This window comes from Symphalangus syndactylus, chromosome 14 (genome assembly GCF_028878055.3).
Source record: "Symphalangus syndactylus isolate Jambi chromosome 14, NHGRI_mSymSyn1-v2.1_pri, whole genome shotgun sequence".
NCBI classification, from domain to species: Eukaryota; Metazoa; Chordata; class Mammalia; order Primates; family Hylobatidae; genus Symphalangus; species Symphalangus syndactylus.
Genome location: NC_072436.2, coordinates 86,683,008 through 86,703,429, shown reverse-complemented (window position 1 = coordinate 86,703,429; position 20,422 = coordinate 86,683,008). Strand labels below are relative to the sequence as shown.

At 41.1% G+C, this 20,422-nt stretch overlaps 1 protein-coding gene across 2 annotated transcripts in view; it reads left to right on the top strand.

Annotated features, from left to right (window-relative positions):
• ACYP2 (acylphosphatase 2) overlaps positions 1 to 20,422 on the top strand; it is a 330,224-nt gene that overhangs the window by 94,426 nt on the left and 215,376 nt on the right. The window contains exon 1 of one of the 2 annotated variants that reach the window (XM_063618043.1): positions 8,189 to 8,278. The exons of the other annotated variant lie outside the window; for it this stretch is intronic. Coding sequence (XP_063474113.1) covers positions 8,230 to 8,278 — 49 coding nt within the window. The 5' untranslated portion in view covers positions 8,189 to 8,229. Of the gene's footprint in view, positions 1 to 8,188; positions 8,279 to 20,422 lie in introns of those variants that run through there. 2 annotated transcript variants of the gene reach the window in all.

Genomic DNA, 20,422 nt, shown 5'->3' with positions numbered 1-20,422 from the left:
TCTTTCTTTCTTTCTTTCTTTCTTTCTTTCTTTCTTTCTTTCTTTCTTTCTTTCTTTCTTCCTTCCTTCCTTCCTTCCTCCTTCCTTCCTTCCTTTCTTTCCTTTCCTTCCTTCCTTCTTTCCTTCTTTCCTTTTTTCTTCTTTCTCTTTCCTTCTTTCTTTCTTTCTTTCTTTCTTTCTTTCTTTCTTTCTTTCTTTCTTTCTCCCTCTCTCTCTTTCTTCTTTCTTTCTTTCTTTTATTCCTTCGTTCATTCGTTATTTTCTTTCTTCTTTTTTTTTTTCTCAGAGCTTCACTCTGTTGCCCAGGCTGGAGTGCGGTAGCACAAGCTTGGCTCACTGCAACCTCTGCCCCCTGGGCTTAAGTGATTCTTGTGCCTCAGGCTCCTGAGTAGCTGGGACTACAGGCACATGCCACTGTGCCAGGCTAATTTTTGTATTTTTAGTGGAGATGGGTTCACCATGTTGGCCAGGCTGGTCTTGAACTCCTGACCTCAAATGATCTGCCTGCCTCAGCCTCCCAAAGTGCTAGGATTACAGACATGAGCTGCCAAGCCCCGCCCCCAGCTACCTTTTTTAAAAGTGGAAAATGGAAGCTGATTCTAAATTCATATGGAAATGCAAGATACTCAAACAATCTTGAGAAAGAACAAAGTAGAAAGACTCACACTTCCTAATTTCAAGACTTACTACAAAGGTACATTAATCAAGACAGTGTGGTACTGACAAAAGGCTAGACTTATGATCAATAGACTAGAATTGAGAGTTCAGAAGTAAACTCTTATATTTACAGTCAATTGATTTTTTGACAATGTTGCTAAGACAATTCAATGGGAAAAGAATAGTCTTTTCAGCAAAATGGTGCTGGGACAACTGGATATCTACATACAAATGAATGAAGGTGGACTCTGACTTCACAACATATGTAAGAACAAATCAAAATGAGCCAGGTGTGGTAGTGCATGCCTGTAGTCCCAGCTACTTGGGAGGCTGAGGTGGGAGGATCTCTTGAGCCCAGGAGTTCGAGTCCGGCCTGGGCAATGTAGGGAGACCACACCTAAGGAAAAAAAAATTAACTCAAAATGGATCAAAAGACCTAACTACAAGAGCTAGAAGTACAAAACTCTTGGAAGAAAACATAGGTGTAACTCTTTATGACTTTGGAAAGGCAATGGTTTCTTGGGTTTGACACTAAAAACACAAGCAACAAAAGAAAAAAGTAAATAAATTGGATTTTATGAACATGATTTTTGTGTTTCAAAAGACACCACCAGTAAGAAAGTGAAAAGGCAACTCATAGAAGGGGAGAAAATTTTAGCAAACCTTGTATCTGATAAGGAACTTGTATCTAGAATATGTAAATAACCATTATAACTCAAAAATAAAGACAATGATTAAAAAATGGGCAAAAGGTCTGAACAAAGATTTCTTCAGAGAAAATTTACAAATGGCCAATAAGCACATGAAAAGATGCTTGATGTCTGATGCCATTCATTATTAGAAAAACAATAATCAAAACTACAAAGAGATACCACTTCATACCTACTAGAATGGCTAAAATGAAAATGATGGAAAATAACAAGTGTTGGCATGAATGTGGAGAAATTGGAAACTGCATATAATTTTGGTGGGAATGAAAAATAGTGCAGCTTCTTTGGAAACAGTCTGGCAGTTCCTCAAGACGTTTAACATAGAGTTGCCATATGACTCAGCAATTCCACTCCTAGGTATACACCCAAAAGAAATGAAAACAAGGCCGGGTGCAGTGACTCATACCTGTAATCCCAGCACTTTTGGAGGCTGAGGTGAAGAAATTGCTTAAGGCCAGGAGTTTTTTTTTTTTTTTTTTTTTGAGACAGAGTCTCGCTCTGTCGCCCAGGCTGGAGTGCAGTGGTACGATAAGGCCAGGAGTTTTATATCAGCCTGATCAACATAGTGAGACCCCCATTTCTACAAAAAATATTTTTCAAAATTAGCTGGGTTTGGTGGTGTGCACCTGTAGTCCTAGCTACTTAGTGGGCTGAGGCAGAAAGATCACTTGAGCCCAGGAGTTCAAGATTACAATGAGCTATGATTGGGCCACTACACTCCAGCCTGGGTGACAGTGGGAGATCCCATCTCTAAAAAATAAATAAATACCAAGGTGGGAGGATCACATGAGTCCAGGAATTCGAGACCAATCTGGGCAATACAATGAGACCTCATCTCTACTTTATTTTAAATAAGTAAATAAAAAAAACAAACTGATTGTGGTGATGGTTGCACAACTCTGTGAATATTATAAAAATCACTGAATTGTACATTTTAAATGGGTGAATTTTATGGCATGTTAATTATATATAAATAGAACAAAATTTGTGTGTGTGTGTGTGTGTGTGTGTGTGTGTTTAACTGTATTAGACAGGATTCTCCAGAGAAACAGAACAAACAGGATGTATTTATATATAGAAAGAAATGTATTTTAAGGAATTGGCTCACACAATTATGGAGACTGACAAGTCCAAAATCTGCAGGGTGGGCCAGCAGGCTAGAGATGCAGGGATGAGTCAATGTTGCACTTGAAGTCTAAAGGCTGCAGAATTTACTCTTACTCAGGGGAGGTCAAGCGTTCAGCTGATTGAATGAGGTTCACTCACATTATGGAGGGTAATCTGCTTTACTCAAAATCCACTGATGTAAGTCGTAATCTCACCCAAAATACCCCCACAGTAACACCCAGAATGATGCTTGATCATGTATCTGGGCACTGTGGCCCAGCCAATTTTACACATAAAATTAATCATTATAATGGCCTATTCTTTCTACTTTCTCATTGGTCCTGGTGATTGGATAAAATTTAGGAAGTGGCATTGCTGATTTGCCTAAAAAGCAGTTCTAGATATAGTAGGTATTCACAATAAAAGTTCAACGGACAGTGTGTGCCTGATAGGCTACTTAGGCTATTAATAGATTTAGTAATGAAGGTTATAAAAATAATTCCTAATAGGCCGGGAGCAGTGACTCATGCCTGAACTCCCAGCACTTTGGAAGGCCTAGGAGGGTGAATCGCTTGAGCTCAGGATTTCGAGACCATCCTGGGCAACGTGGTGAAACCCCGTTTCTACTAAAAATACAAAAATTAGCTGGAAATGGTGGCACATGACTGTAATCCCAGCTTCTTGGGAGGCTAAGGCATGAGAATTGCTTGAACCCAGGAAGTGGAGTTGCAGTGACCAGAGATGGCACCACTGCACCCCATCCTGGGCGACAGAGTGAGATTCTGTCTCAAAATTAAGAAAAAAAAAAAAAAAAAAGGCCAGGCATGGTGGCTCATGCTTGTAATCCCAGCACTCTGGGAGGCCAAGGCAGAGGCATCACCTGAGGTCACGAGTTCAAGACCAGCCTGGCCAACATGGTGAAACCCTGTCTCTACTAAAAATGCAAAAATTAGCCAGGTGTGGTGGTGCATGCCTGTAATCCCAGCTACTCAGGAGGCTGAAACAGGAGAATCACTTGAACCTGGGAGGCCGAGGTTGCAGTCAGCCAAGATCGTGCCATTGCACTCCAGCCTGGGTGACAGAACGAGACTCCATCTCAAAAAAAAAAAAAAAATTCTCGTAATAAAATGATATAATATTTATCTCTTGAAATTTCCCTTTTTGTAAACCTTTTACATAACTAAAGGTTATAAAATATGTCACTCATGTTGATATTTCTTTTTTATTAATATTTCTATTTTGTGAGTTCTTTGCAGCAGATATTTTGAGTTTTGCATTATAAAAAGTGTTTTGATTTTAGATTTAACATTGTTTTTAGAACATTCATTAGGGCCAAAAATGAAAATGTTCCCATCTGGAAAATGATGCGTTTGTACACAAGTTGAACTCTCATTTCTTTGCATAATTACTGCTTAGTTTTTCATATCTGGTGGGGAGCTTATGTAAGTGTAAAGAAAGTATTCTGGAAGAAGATATGCCAAACTGGTAACACCAGAGAAATGAAAAGGTACTAGGCTTGAGAAAATGGCAGGGGAAGTCCAAAGCGAACTTCAAACTTATCTGCGTTGTATTTAAAATTTATATGGAGAATATATTGCATGCATTACTTGCACAATTAGCAATTTAAAAATAGTATATCTAGTGTGATTTCCTTATTTTGTAGATTGCAGAATGGTGGCTTAAAGAGATTGAGAAGCTCATGGAAGATCACACTGCTAGTTAATGGCAGAGAAAGGACTGGCAGGTAGGCCTCCAGTGGCCCAGTCCCTAACTAAATAATCTACCCAGACAATAATGTACTGAAAACATCAAAATAGGCATCACAAAATATTGAATATAAAAATATTAACTAGTCTAGAAGTTTAATAGATTTTTATATAGAATATCATTTAGAAGATGAATTTAATTTTTCAGAACCAAGAGAAAAAAAGGCCAGAGTGTTTTGGAGAAGGAATTTTGAAGAACTCATAGTCCTGGAGACGGATCAGGGAGGGAGAGAGAGAGAAGGTACAGCAGCCATTTGGCTTGGCCTGGAGAGGAGGTGGTGGCTAGATCAGGGCCCCTTAGGAGTGGTCAAATATAGCTTGCGTAGTGTGTGAAAAAGATAACACTTAGCAGCTATCTATACTCAGTCCTGAAAGTTGTCTTAGTAATTTCACCTCTGTGAGCCCTAATTATTTTTATAAATTATTTCTATTTAACTGTAATCCTGAATCAGGTTTTCAGGGTCTTCTAAATAACTGTTATTTGGAAACAAAACCGTATTGAATTTTACTAAACACACATACACATATAAATCAGATTTTCAATAATGTATCTTTCTTTGTATGCAGAGCTAGTGAAACATACCCTCACTTTGAGTTACTATTTAATGAATTTAGATTCTCTTTCTTGGTTTTTGTTGTTGTTGAAATGTAAGATACATTTTCACAAAATAGAACAAGGTTGAAGCAGAATTAAGAGATTTTTGGAAATGGAAGAAGTCCTAGACTCATCTAAGCTAACCTAAGAATTCAAATGACTTGCCTAAGTTCTCATAGTTGGAGCAAAAGACCTTTGTTTGTGACTCCCCACTACCACTACAAGCTCCTTGGTGCATCTATCCATTGTTTGCTTTATAAGGGCAAACTTTTTGTTGTTGTTGTTTAACATGTTATTTCTAACTGTCTGCCTAGCATATATAGGGACTCATAAATATTTGTGCAATAAATTAATCTAAATGCTAACTCAGATAAATTAAATGCTAACTAGTGATAAAGGTTAAAAAATTATCAGTGCATGCAATATTGCAGCATGGCTGCTGGAGGTGGGAAGATAATTATCAACAAGTGCAAGACAGCCAGTACAAGGAAAGGGGACTTCTGAGAAGAGGAAGTGGTAACCAGGCAGAGAAGTGGCTTGTGAAGATAGACTGACCATTAGAGTGTCCAGCAAAATGGTTCTGCAAGGGAAGCAGCCCTTCAAGGAGGCTAGCAAGTACAGAATAGGGGAATAATCTGTGTGGGAGTTTGGCTTATGTTCCCAGCAAACTAAGGCACAGAAAGGCTGTGACTTTCCTAAGGTGTTATGTAAATTAGTAGTAGGGCTGGAAGTAGAACCAAGTCTTCTGTGTCCTGGACTAGTGCTCTTTCCATTGAACCACTTCACCTTCTTTAGCAACTAAGAGAACGAGTTATGAAATGCTGGACTAGGACTATGTTCTAAGCAAACTCCCTCAGTCTACTGAAGCAGTAATGATTGCACTTTCTTTTCTTCCTTTCTTTTTTTTTTCTTTCGAGATGGAGTCTCGCTCTGTCACCCAGGCTGGAGTGCAATGGCACTGTCTCTGCTCACTGCAACCTCGGCCTCCCAGGCCTCCCTAATAGCTGGGATTACAGGTGCTCACCACCAAACCCAGCTAATTTTTGTATTTTTAGTAGACATAGGGTTTCACCAGGTTGGCCAGGCTGGTTTCAAACTCCTGACCTCAAATGATCCACCCGCCTTGGCCTCCCAAAGTGCTGGGATTATAGGGGTGAGCCACTGTGCCTGGCCAATGATTGCATTTTCTGTCTCATCTCTGACACAGGGAAGTGTGCTGAACAACAAAATAACTGAGTACTGAGAGTAATACTGCATGTCAAAGTGCATACTTGTGTCTGCTTCCTATCTATTACTGAGGTTGGAAGTAACTGATAACAAACTTGAAAGTGAAAGTTCAAGTACACACTTCAGGCCAATGCTAAGACAGCCATCTACTGTCCCAATAAGAAGTGATATCTTCCTAAAAAAAAAACAAAGTAATAGCTTCCATATATACATATATGCAAGCCATATATATATGGTACCATATATATATGTGTGCCATATATATGGCCCATATATATGGCACATATATAGGCACATATATATATGGTACATGTATATGGTACATACATATATATGGTGCATATATGTGGTACATACATATATATGGTACATACATATATATGGTACATATATGGTACATACATATATATGGTACATATATATGGTACGTACATATATATGGTACATATATGTGGTACATACATGTGGTACATACATGTGGTACATACATGTGGTACATACATATATATGGTACATATATGGGACATACATATATATGGTACATACATATATATGGTACATATATTGGTACATACATATACATGGTACATATATATGTACATATATGGTATATATATATATATATGGAAACCAGCTCCTGTAGCTATTATTATTAGCTGTACAACTCATTGGGAGCTATTCTTGTACCATCTTGCATCGTCTCCTCTATCGTCATCTTGAACAAATATTTATTTATTTCAGTTATTTAAACATTTTATTATTTTAATTTTTCACTTAAGACACCTCAATAAGCTTTTTGTTTGTTTGTTTTTGAGATGGAGTCTCACTCTGTCACCCAGGCTGGAGTGCAGTGGCGCAATTTTGGCTCAGTGTAACCTCCGCCTCCTGGGTTCAAGCGATTCTCCTGCCTCAGCCTCCAGAGTAGCTGGATTACAGGCATGCGCCACCACACCCAGCTAATTTTTCTATTTTTAGTAGAGATGGAGTTTCACCATGTTGGCCAGGCTGGTCTGGAACTCCTGACCTCAAGTGATCCGCCCTCCTCAGCTTCCCAAAGTGCTGGGACTACAGATATGAGCCACCACACCTGGCCTCAATAAGCTTTTTAACATATGATGTCAAAAATTTCATTTTGCATCTCACTCCATGAAGGGTATGCAGTAGGCATATATTGTTTGTTTACTGAATGAGTAGAGACTTTAAAAGTGAAATATATTGTAGTTTCTAAATTCCTTTTGTAGTAGTATTAGAATCAAATATCTCAAACCAAAACAGTCTCTTAAAATGCAGACAGAGTCTCAGTAAGGAGGAGCTGGGAGGTATCGAGTTCTTGTTTATCTTTGTCTCCTAGATGACCGACACTTGACGTAGAAGTTAGTCCACAGAATATCTAAGGTGTGCTCATGTCTTCCCTCCACTGGACATTGTGGTTGTCTTCCAAGCACTCTTTTCACCTTTACTGTGTACCAGCCAGGAGACTTGGGGAGAGGGTTAACCCCATTCTAGTAATTCCATCCACCTTGCTACCATTAAATTCTTCAGGTAATCAAACCTAAGCCAATCAGCATTCAGGAAGGGGAATGTGGCTGATTTCGGAATCACATTAGTGATGGGAGCTTCTGTTTGATCTTTCTCATTCTTCTGAGAGAACAATGAGAAACCAGCTGTCCCTCTCCTTCTGGTTGGCACAGAGTACAGATGAAAGCTTGGAGCTGCTACAGTTCCATGGAGGAAGTCAGCTCCACTGTCACTCTCAAAAAGGCAGCATTAGGGTAATGCTGACATCACAGATTTCAGAGCAAAGGGATGGAAATAAAGGAAATCCTTGATGACGTTGTTGAGTCCATTTCAAGTGATTCCCATAAAACCAACGTTGAAACCTGACCGGGGCAGATACAGGTTTAGGTTGGGAGTAGCTTGATGCTTACACAATTTTGAGAGTTCTCTTTAAGAAAAATAAAATAAGATTACAAATGCAAAATTAAGTACAGAAGTGAACATTTAAACAGAACAAAAAATCATACCAAACTACAAATTTTGAAAAGGTGTCAAATATCCTAAATATCCCCAAATCTAAAACAACAATAATATTTTAAAGTATACTTTCCATTTTCCTTTTTTTCCAGAGAATAATGTTTCTTCAGTCTCTAAGGACTCAGCTCCTTACATGAGCTTTGGTGGAGGTAATAAGGCAGCACCTGCAGGTCTAAATCAAGGTGGGAATGTTCAGTCCTCGTGGGCTTCACGAGATCTATTGCTGACTACCTTGCTGTGAATGGCACAACTCACACCCTAATGCAGCTTCATATACAGCTTGGGAAGCACATAGGCATCAAAAACACTCTTTAGAAATGTCCCTAACAGCTGCAGCCTCTGCTGTGTTTTGAATGATGAACCTAATAGCCTTATCCGTAGGCTGCACATGGCCGTGACCCTTTGTGGCAACACCATTGTTTCTTCTTTTCTTTGTCATCTTGGAAGCAAGGACCCTAAAAACAATATTTTTATTGTTTTATTATCTGCCTGACACATCTCTATGATATTTTTTCTCCTGCTTTTTGGGATGCAGTTTCTTTGATGTCCTCTTCATGTGACAATGCTTTTGTATTAGCATTACAGAGATCCTGTAATCTTATTATAGAAAGAATCCAATGTTGCAGTTGATCAAAATTTGTTTTTTTTTTCTTTATTTCCTTTTTCTTCCTTTTTCTTTTTTTGAGATGGAGTTTCACTCTTGTTGCCCAGGCTGGAGTGCAGTGGTGTAATCTCGGCTCATCGCAATCTCCACCTCTCGGGTTCAAGTGATTCTCCTGCCTCAGCCTCCCGAGTAGCTGGGATTACAGGCGCCTGCCACCGCGCCCAGCTAATTTTTGTGTTTTTAGAGGAGATGGAGTTTCACCACGTTGGTCAGGCTGGTCTCAAACTCCTGACCTCAGGTGATCCTCCCACCTTGGCCTCCCAAATTGCTGGGATTACAGGCATAAGCCACTGTGCCTGGCCTCTTTTTTTTCCCCTTTTAATAGAGACAAGGTCTCATTCTGTTGCCCAGGCCGGACTCAAGCTCCCCAGCTAAAGTGATTTTCTCACCTCGACCTCCCAAAGTGATAGGATTATAAGGGTTAGCCACCATGCCTGGCTGTTTTGTTTCTATAGCTTAAAAAAACTTTCTTTTGGTTTTGCAGCATTTTGTACAGATTTGTCAAATCTGAGAAAACCCCTATCATATTTCATATATGGTTTATATGATTTCAGGACATTTCAAATTTTCTTGAGCGAAAATAACCTCAAATACTCTCTGAGTTCATCGTATTTAGTTACCAGTTGTCCTCAATATTCTTTTTATAGTGGTAGACAATGAATTCTGTGCTATCCTCATTGAAATCGGTGTTCGAGGCGTCTGCCTGCATGTGGACCTCCTCTGTTCTGTTTATAATACTGCTATAGTTTGTGCTCCATGAGTACTGGAATTCTGCAAAACTCTATCTCAAAATATCCCCATCAAAAAAGATAAAAAGCACAGTGTATTTATAATAATAAAGGCAGTATTATCAAGTACCGTCCTGCAGTACATATGACATTTCAATCCACAATGCACCTCTAATAGGACGGCCTGCATAGAAAACCGTAGTCCCATAAGATTGTAATATTGTATTTTTATTGTACCTTCTCTATTTTTAGATATATTTAGATGCAGAAATACTACTGGGTTGCAACTGCCTACAGTATTCAGTACCATCACATACGGTAAAGGTTTGTAGCCCAGGAACAATGAGCTATATCATACAGCCCAGGTGTGTAGTAGGCTATACCATCTAGGTTTGTATAAGCACACCGTGTAATGCTTGCCCAATGATGAAATTGCCTAGTGACACATTTCCAACGTTAAGCCTATTTACAACGTTAAGCGATGCATGACTCTATATACCTGATGAGAGAGATTTTTTATTTTCATTAGGTATCTACTTTTGCTTTTACATGTCTGATGATCTGGTCAGGTGGGTGGTTCTCCTGTTCTGAGTCAGCTCAGCTGATTTCAGTTACCCATGTGTGGCCACCTGGAGGGGTGACTGGCCACAGGATGATCTGGGATGGCCTCACCGTCATGACTGGCGGTTGGCTGGCTATCAGCTGAGCTGAGGTAACAGCGATGATTAGGCCACATGTCTGTCATCTTCCAGGAAGCTCGTATGGGCTTCTTCAGAGGGCAGTCATAATTATAAGGCCTAAGGCACAAGTATTTTTCAAGTCTCAGTTTGCTCCATGTATGGTACCACAAGAGATTTACAACCCCCCTGTCCTGCCCCAGCCTGGAGCTGCTCTCCCAGAATCCTAACCCTGATCTGAATTCTAACCCTGATCTTACAGGCATATCACAGTAATTTGGAGCAGGGATGGGACATTAAGGATCTCTAATTATGCAGCTGAATTTTAAAATATCAATCAGTTTTCATTATTCCTCATTCATGTCAGGAAACATAATTTGTACACTTATATAGTGTTTTTTTTTTTTTTTTTTTTTGAGACGGAGTTTCACTCTGTCACCCAGGCTGGAGTGCAGTGGTGTGATCTCGGCTCACTGCAACCTCTGCCTCCCGGGTTCAAGCGGTTCTCCTGGCTTAGCCTCCTGAATAGCTGGGATTATAGGCGCATACCGCCATGCCCAGCTAATGTTTGTATTTTTAGTAGAGACAAGGTTTCACCATGTTGGCCGGGCTGTTCTCGAACTCCTGGCCTCAGGCGATCTCCCTGCCTCCGCCTCCCAAAGTGCTGGGATTACAGCCTTGAGCCATCACGCCCAACCTGTACTTCTTTTATAGTACAAGTACTTCCTTATTAAAATAAGATAACTTTCCTCCAGTAATCAATTTTTAAACCATTTCTGCATTGTCATGGTTTCACATGTCTTTAAGCTTATTTTGTATAGTTTGCAACCTAAATCTATGCAACATTTTCTAGTACTGACAAACCTACGGTATTTGAGTTATGGGCTGACATTCATGGTCTTGTATGCAAAACTCAAGTTCCTAGGTAGGACTCAGAAGTGGTCATGGCCAGGCACAGTGGCTCACACCTGTAATCCCAACACTTTGGAAGGCTGAGGTGGTGGATCACCTGAGATCAGGAGTTCGAGACCAGCCTGGCCAACATGGTGAAACCCCGTCTCTACTAAAAATACAAAAATTAGCTGGGCATGGTGGCACGCACCTGTAATCCCAGCTATTTGGGAGGCTGAGGCAGGAGAATCACTTTAACTGGGAGGCAGTGATTGTAGTGAGCCAAGATCATGCCACTGCAGCCTGGGCCACAGAGTGAGAGTCTGTCTCAAAAAAAAAAAAAAAAAAAAAAGTCACTATCTTCTCAGGAAAGTTACAGAGTAAACTAGAGACTTGCATGATGTGTTGTCATGACAACGGCTGCCCATGTCGGTTCCCAGCAACAGGATCTGTTATTGAAGCGAGCACAAATGTTAGTCTGCTGCCACCCACCAGGGGTCAGTTTGCGAATGATGTCTCTCTTGAGGGCTAATCAATACGGACATTAGCTTCCCAGATGGAGACCACAGCAATGGCAAGCCATGTGAAGCTGACACGTTATCTTTATTTCCCATTCTAGTTGAAGCTCTGATGGCAGCACACCAGTCTTCTTTGTTCAATGACATTTTATCTGTGAGCCGTAAAGACTTTACTTCTCACAGCTGACCCAAAATGTTCGATTGGGACAAAACCCAATGGATTGCTACTTTCAAGAGAAATCAAAGTTCTAAGTTTACGGAGAACAGCCATTGTTGGTGTGGTCAGCAGCAAACAGGGTGATGGGAAAGGATACTGAACCCGGGAGGATTAAAAGAACCAAACATGTGATGGAGAACGACTCTCTACACAAACATCTTAGGAGAGTCTGGCCTGCTGTCAAGAAGCTGACATGAAGCTCCAGAGTCCTGCTGATACTTACTGTACCCCCATCACCCCCAAAGGCACAATCTGGACACAATATGCTCTCACATCCCCCCAGACCCTGGGGCATTAACATCTTTAAAACCCAAACCAAATTCTACATAAAACTGACCAAATCCCATAAAATTGACCTTGAAAACTGACCCAGGGCAGATCCAGGTTTCAGTTTGGAGTAGCCCGATGCTTGTACAGTTTTGAGCACTCTCTTTAGAAAAAGAATGCAAGATTACAAATGTAAAATTAAGTACAAAAGTGAATATTTAAACAGAACAAGAAATCACAGCAAATTATAAATTTTGAAAAGATGAGAAATGTCCCAAATATCCCCAAATATAAAGCAACAATGATTTTTTAAAAGTGTAATTTCCATTTTATTTTTTCCCAGAGTATAAAGTTTCTTCCATCTCTAAGGGCTCAGCTCCTTACATGGGCTTTGGTGGAGGTGAAAGGTGACCTGATAAATAAGGTTCTACTACTCCAAAAATAGAATAATGGTTTATATGTCAGAATTCTTCAAAGCCTAGAGAAGGTATCCATTTAGGGAATGTCGGTTCAGGGATTAAATGCAAATCTTAGTATTCAGTTTATTTCTTTTTTTTCTTTCTTTTCTGAGACGGAGTCTCACTCTGTCGTCCAGGGTGGAGTACAGTGGCGCCATCTTGGCTCACTGCAACCTCTGTCTCCCAGGTTCAAGCTATTCTCATGCCTCAGCCTCCTGAGTAACTGGGACTACAGGAATGCACCACGTCCGGCTAATTTTTGTATTTTTAGTAGAGACGGGGTTTCACCATATTGGCCAAGTTGGTCTGGAACTCCTGACCTCAAGTGATCCACCTCCCTCCACCTCCCAAAGTGCTGGGATTACAGGCATGAGCCACTGTGCTCAGCCTCAGTTTATTTTTTACTCATAAATAACTCAGATTCGATTTCTTCTTATGGGTTTGCTGGAAGTACAAATCACATTCACAACCACTGAAGCCAGACGTTTGATTACTCTTAACAATTAACAGTGTTATTTATTAGGAAAGCAATGCTGTAAGAGTCAGCAAAATGGGGCCCAGCTTCCTGGGCAACTTGCCTTGCACTGCCCTCTTCCTGCCACCCGTGTGCAGCCTGAGCAAGAAAAGATCTGGTGCTCAGGGAATCCCTCATTGGGAAAATTTAAATATGGAGTGTATAGTAGATGATAATATTGAAATTAGGTTATCTTTTTATTAGATGTGATGATGGTATTGTGATAATGTAGGTGAATGTTCTTATTTTTAGGTGAGGCGTGGGGAATGTTTCCAGGCGGAATTTTCTATGTCTTCAACTTACTTTCAAAAAAACAATACAGCAAGTCCTCAAATAAGTCTCTTTGTTCAACGTCGTTTTGTTCAATGTGAGTTTGTTATAACATTGATGAGAATAAAAATCATTCCTGGAAATATATTCCTAGTCAGGGCCACTGTCTGTGTAGAGTTGCAAGTTCTCCTCACGTCTGCGGGATTTTTCTCCAGGTGATCCAGTTTCCTCCCACGTTCCAAGGCTGTGCACATTTGGTTCACTGGCGTGTCCACATGGTGGCAGTGTGAGTGAGTGGGTGCTTGTGGGGCGTGAGAGTGCGCCCTGCCACGGGACTGCGGACCGTCTGGGGCTGGTTCTCACCTTGTGCCCGGAGCTGCCAGGATGGGCTCTGGCCACCTGTGACATTAAACTGGAGTAAGCGGGCAAATCATTATCTTACTAGTTTTTATTCATCTTTCTTTTTTCCAAATTCATCTTTCTTAAATGTGTATATAGCTCACATTTATCTCAGTGTCTAATACTATAAGTGTTTTGGGCTTTAGAAGTTTGGTGATGTTTTTGTGACCAGAAGTACGCTGAAGAAACTTAACTCTAGTTTATATCAATTAGCCTGTGGTAAAATTGGTTTTGTTATAAGTTGTTTCTCTGAAAGTTGAAGTTTCCAAGAACTTATTGACAACTTTAAGTGAGGACTTACTGTGTATGGAAAAAGAGATAGAGATGCGAGAGAGAGACAGAGAGAGAGGTGGGGGGAGACAGGCAAATGTGGCAAAAGTTAAAATTATTTGATCTCAGTGAAGAATATATGGGTGTTAATTGTATCATTCTTTCAACTTTTTTGAAGGCTTGAAGTTTTTCAAAATAAAATTTTGGGAAAAATATGTATATATATATAGCCTCTGACCTCTGGTGACACTAAAAGTTTCTTTGAGTCACTTTTTATTTTTATTTTTTTGAGACAGAGTCTCACTCTGTTGCCCAGGCTAGAATGCAGTGGCGCAGTCTCCGCTCACTGCAAACTCCACCTTCTGGATTCAAGCAATTCTCCTGACCTAGCCTCCAGAGTAGCTGGGATTACAGGCATCCACCTCCAGGCCTGGCTAATTTTTGTATTTTTAGTACAGACAGGGTTTCACCATGTTGGCCAGGCTTGTCTCGAACTCTTGACCTCAGGTGATCCACCTGCCTCAGCCTCCCAAAGTGCTGGGATTATAGGTGTGAGCTAGAGGGCCTGGCAGAGCCACTTTTACATTTTTTGCAGAACTGGAAGGCTAACATTCATAAAGACCTCTGCACTAGACATGTGGTGGTCAGTTATTGATTAGTTCAGGCCTCGTTCCTCTAAAATCTACACAGTGAGGGCAGGCAGGGGAGAGTGAGCTATGGGGAGGACTTCAGATGGGAGAGGGAGAGCCAAAGGTGGCTGTTCCCTTGACTCATGAGTCTCACAAGCGGGTATGGGAAGTGGGTAGTTAAGCATAAAGTATTCTCCAAAGAATATAAGGTATTTAGGAGATTAATATATTTCTCTTTTCTATATTTTACTGCATCATTTATTATCACTTTGGTCTGAGAACCAGGTCTGTTTCCCTCATTTCAAAGAGCAACTTGTTACATCAAGGAGCTGGAACTAGCATCCTAGGAGTTTCCAATGGGAAAGACAAATTGTGTGTGTGTGTGTGTGTGCGCGTTTGCTAGGCATTTGAAACAAGCGCAGACTGCTACAGGTTCTTAGTTGAAGCCAGTGTTTCCTAAACTCTTGTTCCCATTTAAACTGAAGGATTTTTGTGGTCAAATGTTTGGAGACACTGCATATTATATTATCTTCTTCAGATTCAAAGCACGTTTGTTAATTATAATTCTGGGAAGTCCTACAAAAAGGAAGCCTGGGTAAATGGTTTAGCATAGGATTTTCCAAACTTACCAGGATACTTATAAAACATTATGCCATAGGACACCCAGATCTACAGGCAACTAGTAGAGCTATTTTAAAATAATTATAGATTAATGTTTTCTACTAAATTCTGACAGTCTGTGAGCAATTACTTTCTCAGAAACAGCCTTTGCACACACTATTTTGTCTAAGGTATGGGTAAGTGTAGGCCAATTAGAGTTTAAGGAACCAATGTTACATGAATAGAAATCATCAATGAAAACAAAGCATTTGAAAATTATTATATTAATCCATGGGAAAGTTTGCATTAGGAAAACACACTTGTACACATGTCCAGACAAATATCTGTTTTAGAAATTAAAGTGTACATTTGTTATTTTTGGATGCTAAATGTTTCTAATCTTCTTGGCATTAACCTGCTAGTTTCGTTCACTTTTTTTCTTTTCTCTTTTTTGAGATAGGATTTCACTTTGTCACTCAGGCTGGATTACAGTGGCGCCATCATGGCGCACTGCAGGCTTGATCTCCCCAGGCTCAACAGACCCTCCCTCCTCAACCTCCCGAGTAGCTAGGATTATAGGCATGTGCCACCATGCCTGGCTAATTTTTTCGTATTTTTTTGTAGAGATGGGGTTTCACCACGTTGCCCAGACTAGTCTCAAACTTCTGGGCTCAAGCAATCTGTCCGCCTTGGCCTCCCAAAGTGCTGGGATTACAGGTGTGAGCCACCTAATTTCATTCTTCAATACACCTCTTTCTGCTATTATCTCCTTCATTATTGCCCCCCAACTTTTCCTTAAAAGTATTGCTCAAGACGTATGGATGGGTGAATAAGTGGATAAAGGGACCGACAGATGGATGGATAGGTAGCAGGACATTAAAACTGAAGTTTCAACCAAGATACTAAGAAAAAATAGATGTAAGATACTAAAGACAGATTCCCAAACGTGAAATTTACAAAGGAAATTTTTCCAAGACTCTCGCACAGATTAAGGATGTAAAAAGTGGCAGCGGAAGAAGAGCCATTAGATTATGCAAAGATGGGAGAACTTTTTGGAGGAGGAGGTGTTCGGAGAAGGCTGTGCTGTGACACAGATCCTACCTCACCAAGTAAGGAGTACTTCCAGTAGACTCTTTGGACAGTTTAATACATGGCCCCTGCAGCTGGGAGTCTTTGTGGACTGATCTAACTCCTCTCTGGGAAGGTGAGAAGAGGAGGTATTAGCACCTCTTCTGGTGGAGCCAAAAGAGTGCTGCTAGGTGAGAACCAGCCTGTATTCCAGAGAGTGTTAGGGCAAAGTATATGTGTTTTCCCCATGCCTCAGAAGAGGCCCAGAGAGAGAAAGCCAGCATGAGGTCATGTTGGATCATGTTCAACAGAACTACTTAAAGGAGTGGAGGGACCTCAGCTTCAAGAAGCAGGAGGCAAACTGGATTACTGTGGAACGGGTCACAGGCCACAGACCCTCCTGTTGCAATGGAAGGGGCCCCACAGGAGTCTCAGAGGAGCCTGTAAGTTATTCACCAGAGAGTCAACCTCAGGTGTCTGCCAGGGCCTGCGAGCACAAAGCCTCTTACTCTGCCCTCTCCATCTCCTCAGCGGGGTCAGAGACTGACTGGCAAACTGAGCCTGGGGTGGAGGTGGAGGGAGAGAAGCCAGCCACACTCCCTTTCTCACGGCAGGCTTCCAGTCTGCCCCAGGGCCAAGCTGCGCAGGAAGAAGAATCGCCTCCAAATCAAGTTCCGAATTCTGTTCAACATCTTGGACTGGATATTCTAATTATTGAATTGAGACTGTGGCTTAAAGTGACCATAGATTGGCCTATTAATTAAGATTAGGCTGAAAAGTTATGGAGTCTGCCAGAGTTTTCATTTCAGATCAGGGAAAAGGTTATTCCCACTTAGAATATCAGAAAGAGTACAGTGAGGACAAGGACAAAGTTGTGTTTTGACCACACACGTTCCTGTTGGTCACCATAAAACATTCTATTCTATTTGTATTATTCTGAAGCTCTACAGCCCACAACTGCATGTTCAACAGACAGCTGAAAGATTGTTAGATAAGACTAATAGATAAGAAAGTAAGAAAGATAAGAGAATAAGAAAGATCAATAAAGTACATTAACAGGACTTCTATGCTAATAGGTTTCAGATATTTCTTGAGAAAACTAGAGCTGCTGTCGAAATGGAGTTGAGAAAGTTTGTTCTATCATTGGATTATTAGCTCCTTACAGCAAAGGACTAGCTCTTATTTATAATTTTACTTCCCAATATTTAGCTTCATTATTAGAATTCAGAGCTGATACACTAAGCGGTCAATGAACCTTGAATAACAAATACTAATTGAATCAACGTGTTAATTTGTTAACTAAGTATTTATTTTTAATATTAAAAATGTTGGCCAGGCTTAGTGGCTCATGCCTGTGATCCTAGCAGTTTGTGAGGCTAAGACAGGAGAGGAGATTGCTTGAGGCCAGAAGTTCAGAGATATATATATATCTCCTGGTTATTAAGTTTATTACTATTTTTCAACATACAAATTGGATTTTATGGCTGGTGCAGTGGCTCACTCTTGTAATCCCAGCACTTTGGGAGGCTGAGGCAGGAAGATTGAGGAGTTCGATACTAGCCTGGGCAACATAGAGAGACCTTGTCTCTACAAAACAAATTAAAAAATTAGTTGGGCACGGTGGTGCATGCCTGTAGTCCCAGCTACTCAGGAGGGTGAGGTGAAAGGACCGCCTAAGCCCTGGTGGTCGAGGTTGCAGTGAGCCGTGGTTGCACCTCTGCACCCCAGCCTGGGCAACAGAGTGAGATGTGGTCCCAAAACAAAACAGCAATTACTTTTGCACCAACCTAATATTTCTTTAACATGTTCATCAAGTCACCTAATAATTCAACATTTTTCCCACTGAATTAAGGACTTTTTAACTATTAAAAAGTTTGCTCAGCCAGGCGCGGTGGCTCACACCTGTAATCCCAGCACTTTGGGAGGCCGAGGCAGGCGGATCGCTTGAGGTCAGCAGTCGAGACCAGCCTGGCTAAGATGGTGAAACCTTGTCTCTACTAAAAATACAAAAATTAGCAGGGCATGGTGGCGGGCACCTGTAATCCCAGTACTCAGGAGGCTGAGTCAGGAGAATCGCTTAAACCCAGGAGACGCAGGTTACAGTGAGCCAAAATCGCACCACTGCACTCCGGCCTGAGCAAAAGAATGATATTCCATCTCAAAAAAAAGAAAAAAAAAAAAAAGAAGTTTGCCCATGTGTTCTTCACTGTCTAATAACTTTGATGATGAGAAAATGTTGGGAATCCTCTTCTTGGCATTCAAGCCTATCACATTCTGCTCTCACCCTGCCTTGCCCCTTTATCTCCTGCTGTTCTACTCTATGAACTTCTTTTGCCATGAAACTGGGCTACTCGGCATCCTCAAAAACAGTGTTTCCGGCCAGGTGCGGTGGCTCATGCCTGTAATCCCAGCACTTTGGGAGGCTGAGGCGGGAAGATCACGAGGTCAGGAGTTTAAGACCAGCTTGGCCAATGTTGTGAACCCCCATCTCTACTAAAAATTACAAAAATTAGCTGGGCGTGGTGGCGTGCGCCTGGAGTCCCAGCTACTCAGGAGGCTGAGGCAGGAGAACTGCTTGAACCTGGGAGGTGGAGTTTGCAGTGAGCCAAGATTGCACCACTGCACTCCAGTCTGGGCAACAGAGTGAGACTCTGTCTCAAAACAAAACAAAATGAAACGCTGTTTCCTCCCTTCCTGCCTTTGCCAATGCTGCCTAGAGTACTCTAGGATTCTCTTATGCCTGGACCACTCTTCCTCTTCCTCTTTGCCTTTTGCCCTATCTTCCTTTGCAGCTTATGAAATCCCTCAACTCTGTTCACCTCCTCTGGATCATTGTCCTGGGCCACTCCATGCAAGGCACGTCTTCCTCTGACTCTTGAGATCTGTTAGGCAGCACTTGCATAGACTTGTTCCTGCTTTCCACGTATTTGGATGATTTTTACCATCTACATGTTGGTGTTTTGAGGGTAGGAAGTCTACACTAGACATCTTTGTTGCCATGACGTTGCCTTGGACACAATGAGCGCTGACATAATTGTTGATTGATTTAAAATAGATTTTTCTATTTTTAAAATAGGCAGAGAAGAAACTCTATTAATGTTTCTCAACACCTACAAAAGCCTGCCTGTAATGATTAAAAGGACAAAAGGGGTTATTTTATGTCTTAACTCAAAATTTCAAAGCAGCTCAAAGGAGTATTTATCAAATGAAAAGAAGCAATCTCTGAATATTGATTTAGTACATCTAAAACTATAACTATGTTGGAGGACAGGGGAAAGCATGTGTATATTGGGGTGGGGAACAAAGGAAGAAAGCTAAATCCTCATTTTCCAAAATAGTAGGAAATCAATATATACTTTCTAACGTGGAAAAAAGATGATAAAAAATGTTGCAGCATAAGCATTTTATATCTATGAAGGTAAATAAAAAAGAGCTATTTTTTTCTTTAATGGCCTCTACAGATGCCCTTATCTCTTTTCTCTTTAAGTCGTTTTTAGAGCACATCTCACTCTCTTGATTTTATTTATTTATTTATTTATTTATTTATTTATTTATTTATTGAGACAGGGTCTCACTCTGTCACCCAGGCTGGAGTGGTGGCACGATCTTGGCTCACTGCAACCTCCGTCTTCTGGGTTCAAACAATTTTTCTGCGTCAGCCTCCTGAGTAGCTGGGACTACAGTTGTGTGCCACCATGCCTCGCTAATTTGTGTATTTTTGGTAGAGATGCGGTTTTGCCATGTTGGTCGGGCTGGTCTTGAACTCCTGATGTCAAGTGGTCCACCCGTCTCAGCCTCCCAAAGTGCAGGGATTACAAGCATCAGCCACCAACCCCAGCCAACTCTCTTGATTTTAAATGTCCCTCTAGATAGAGACATTTCCAGTTCCAGGTCTCTTTGTTTCTCATTTTTATACCTCAGAGGTAGTGGTGGGAGGAGTACGATCAAGAATGGAGAAAGAAAGTGTTTGTAATAGTCCGTGTGAGAAAGTAGGGGTGCCTGGACAAGGGCAGCAACTGTGGGGAGGGAGAGTGAGGCTGATTTAAAAGCCATTTAGGAGGGAGACTTTACAGAGCTATAAGGTAGCTATAGAGGGTGAGGGAGTTGGAGGACCCAAAGATGAACCAGGTTTCCAGCAGAGGTACTGGATGGACGA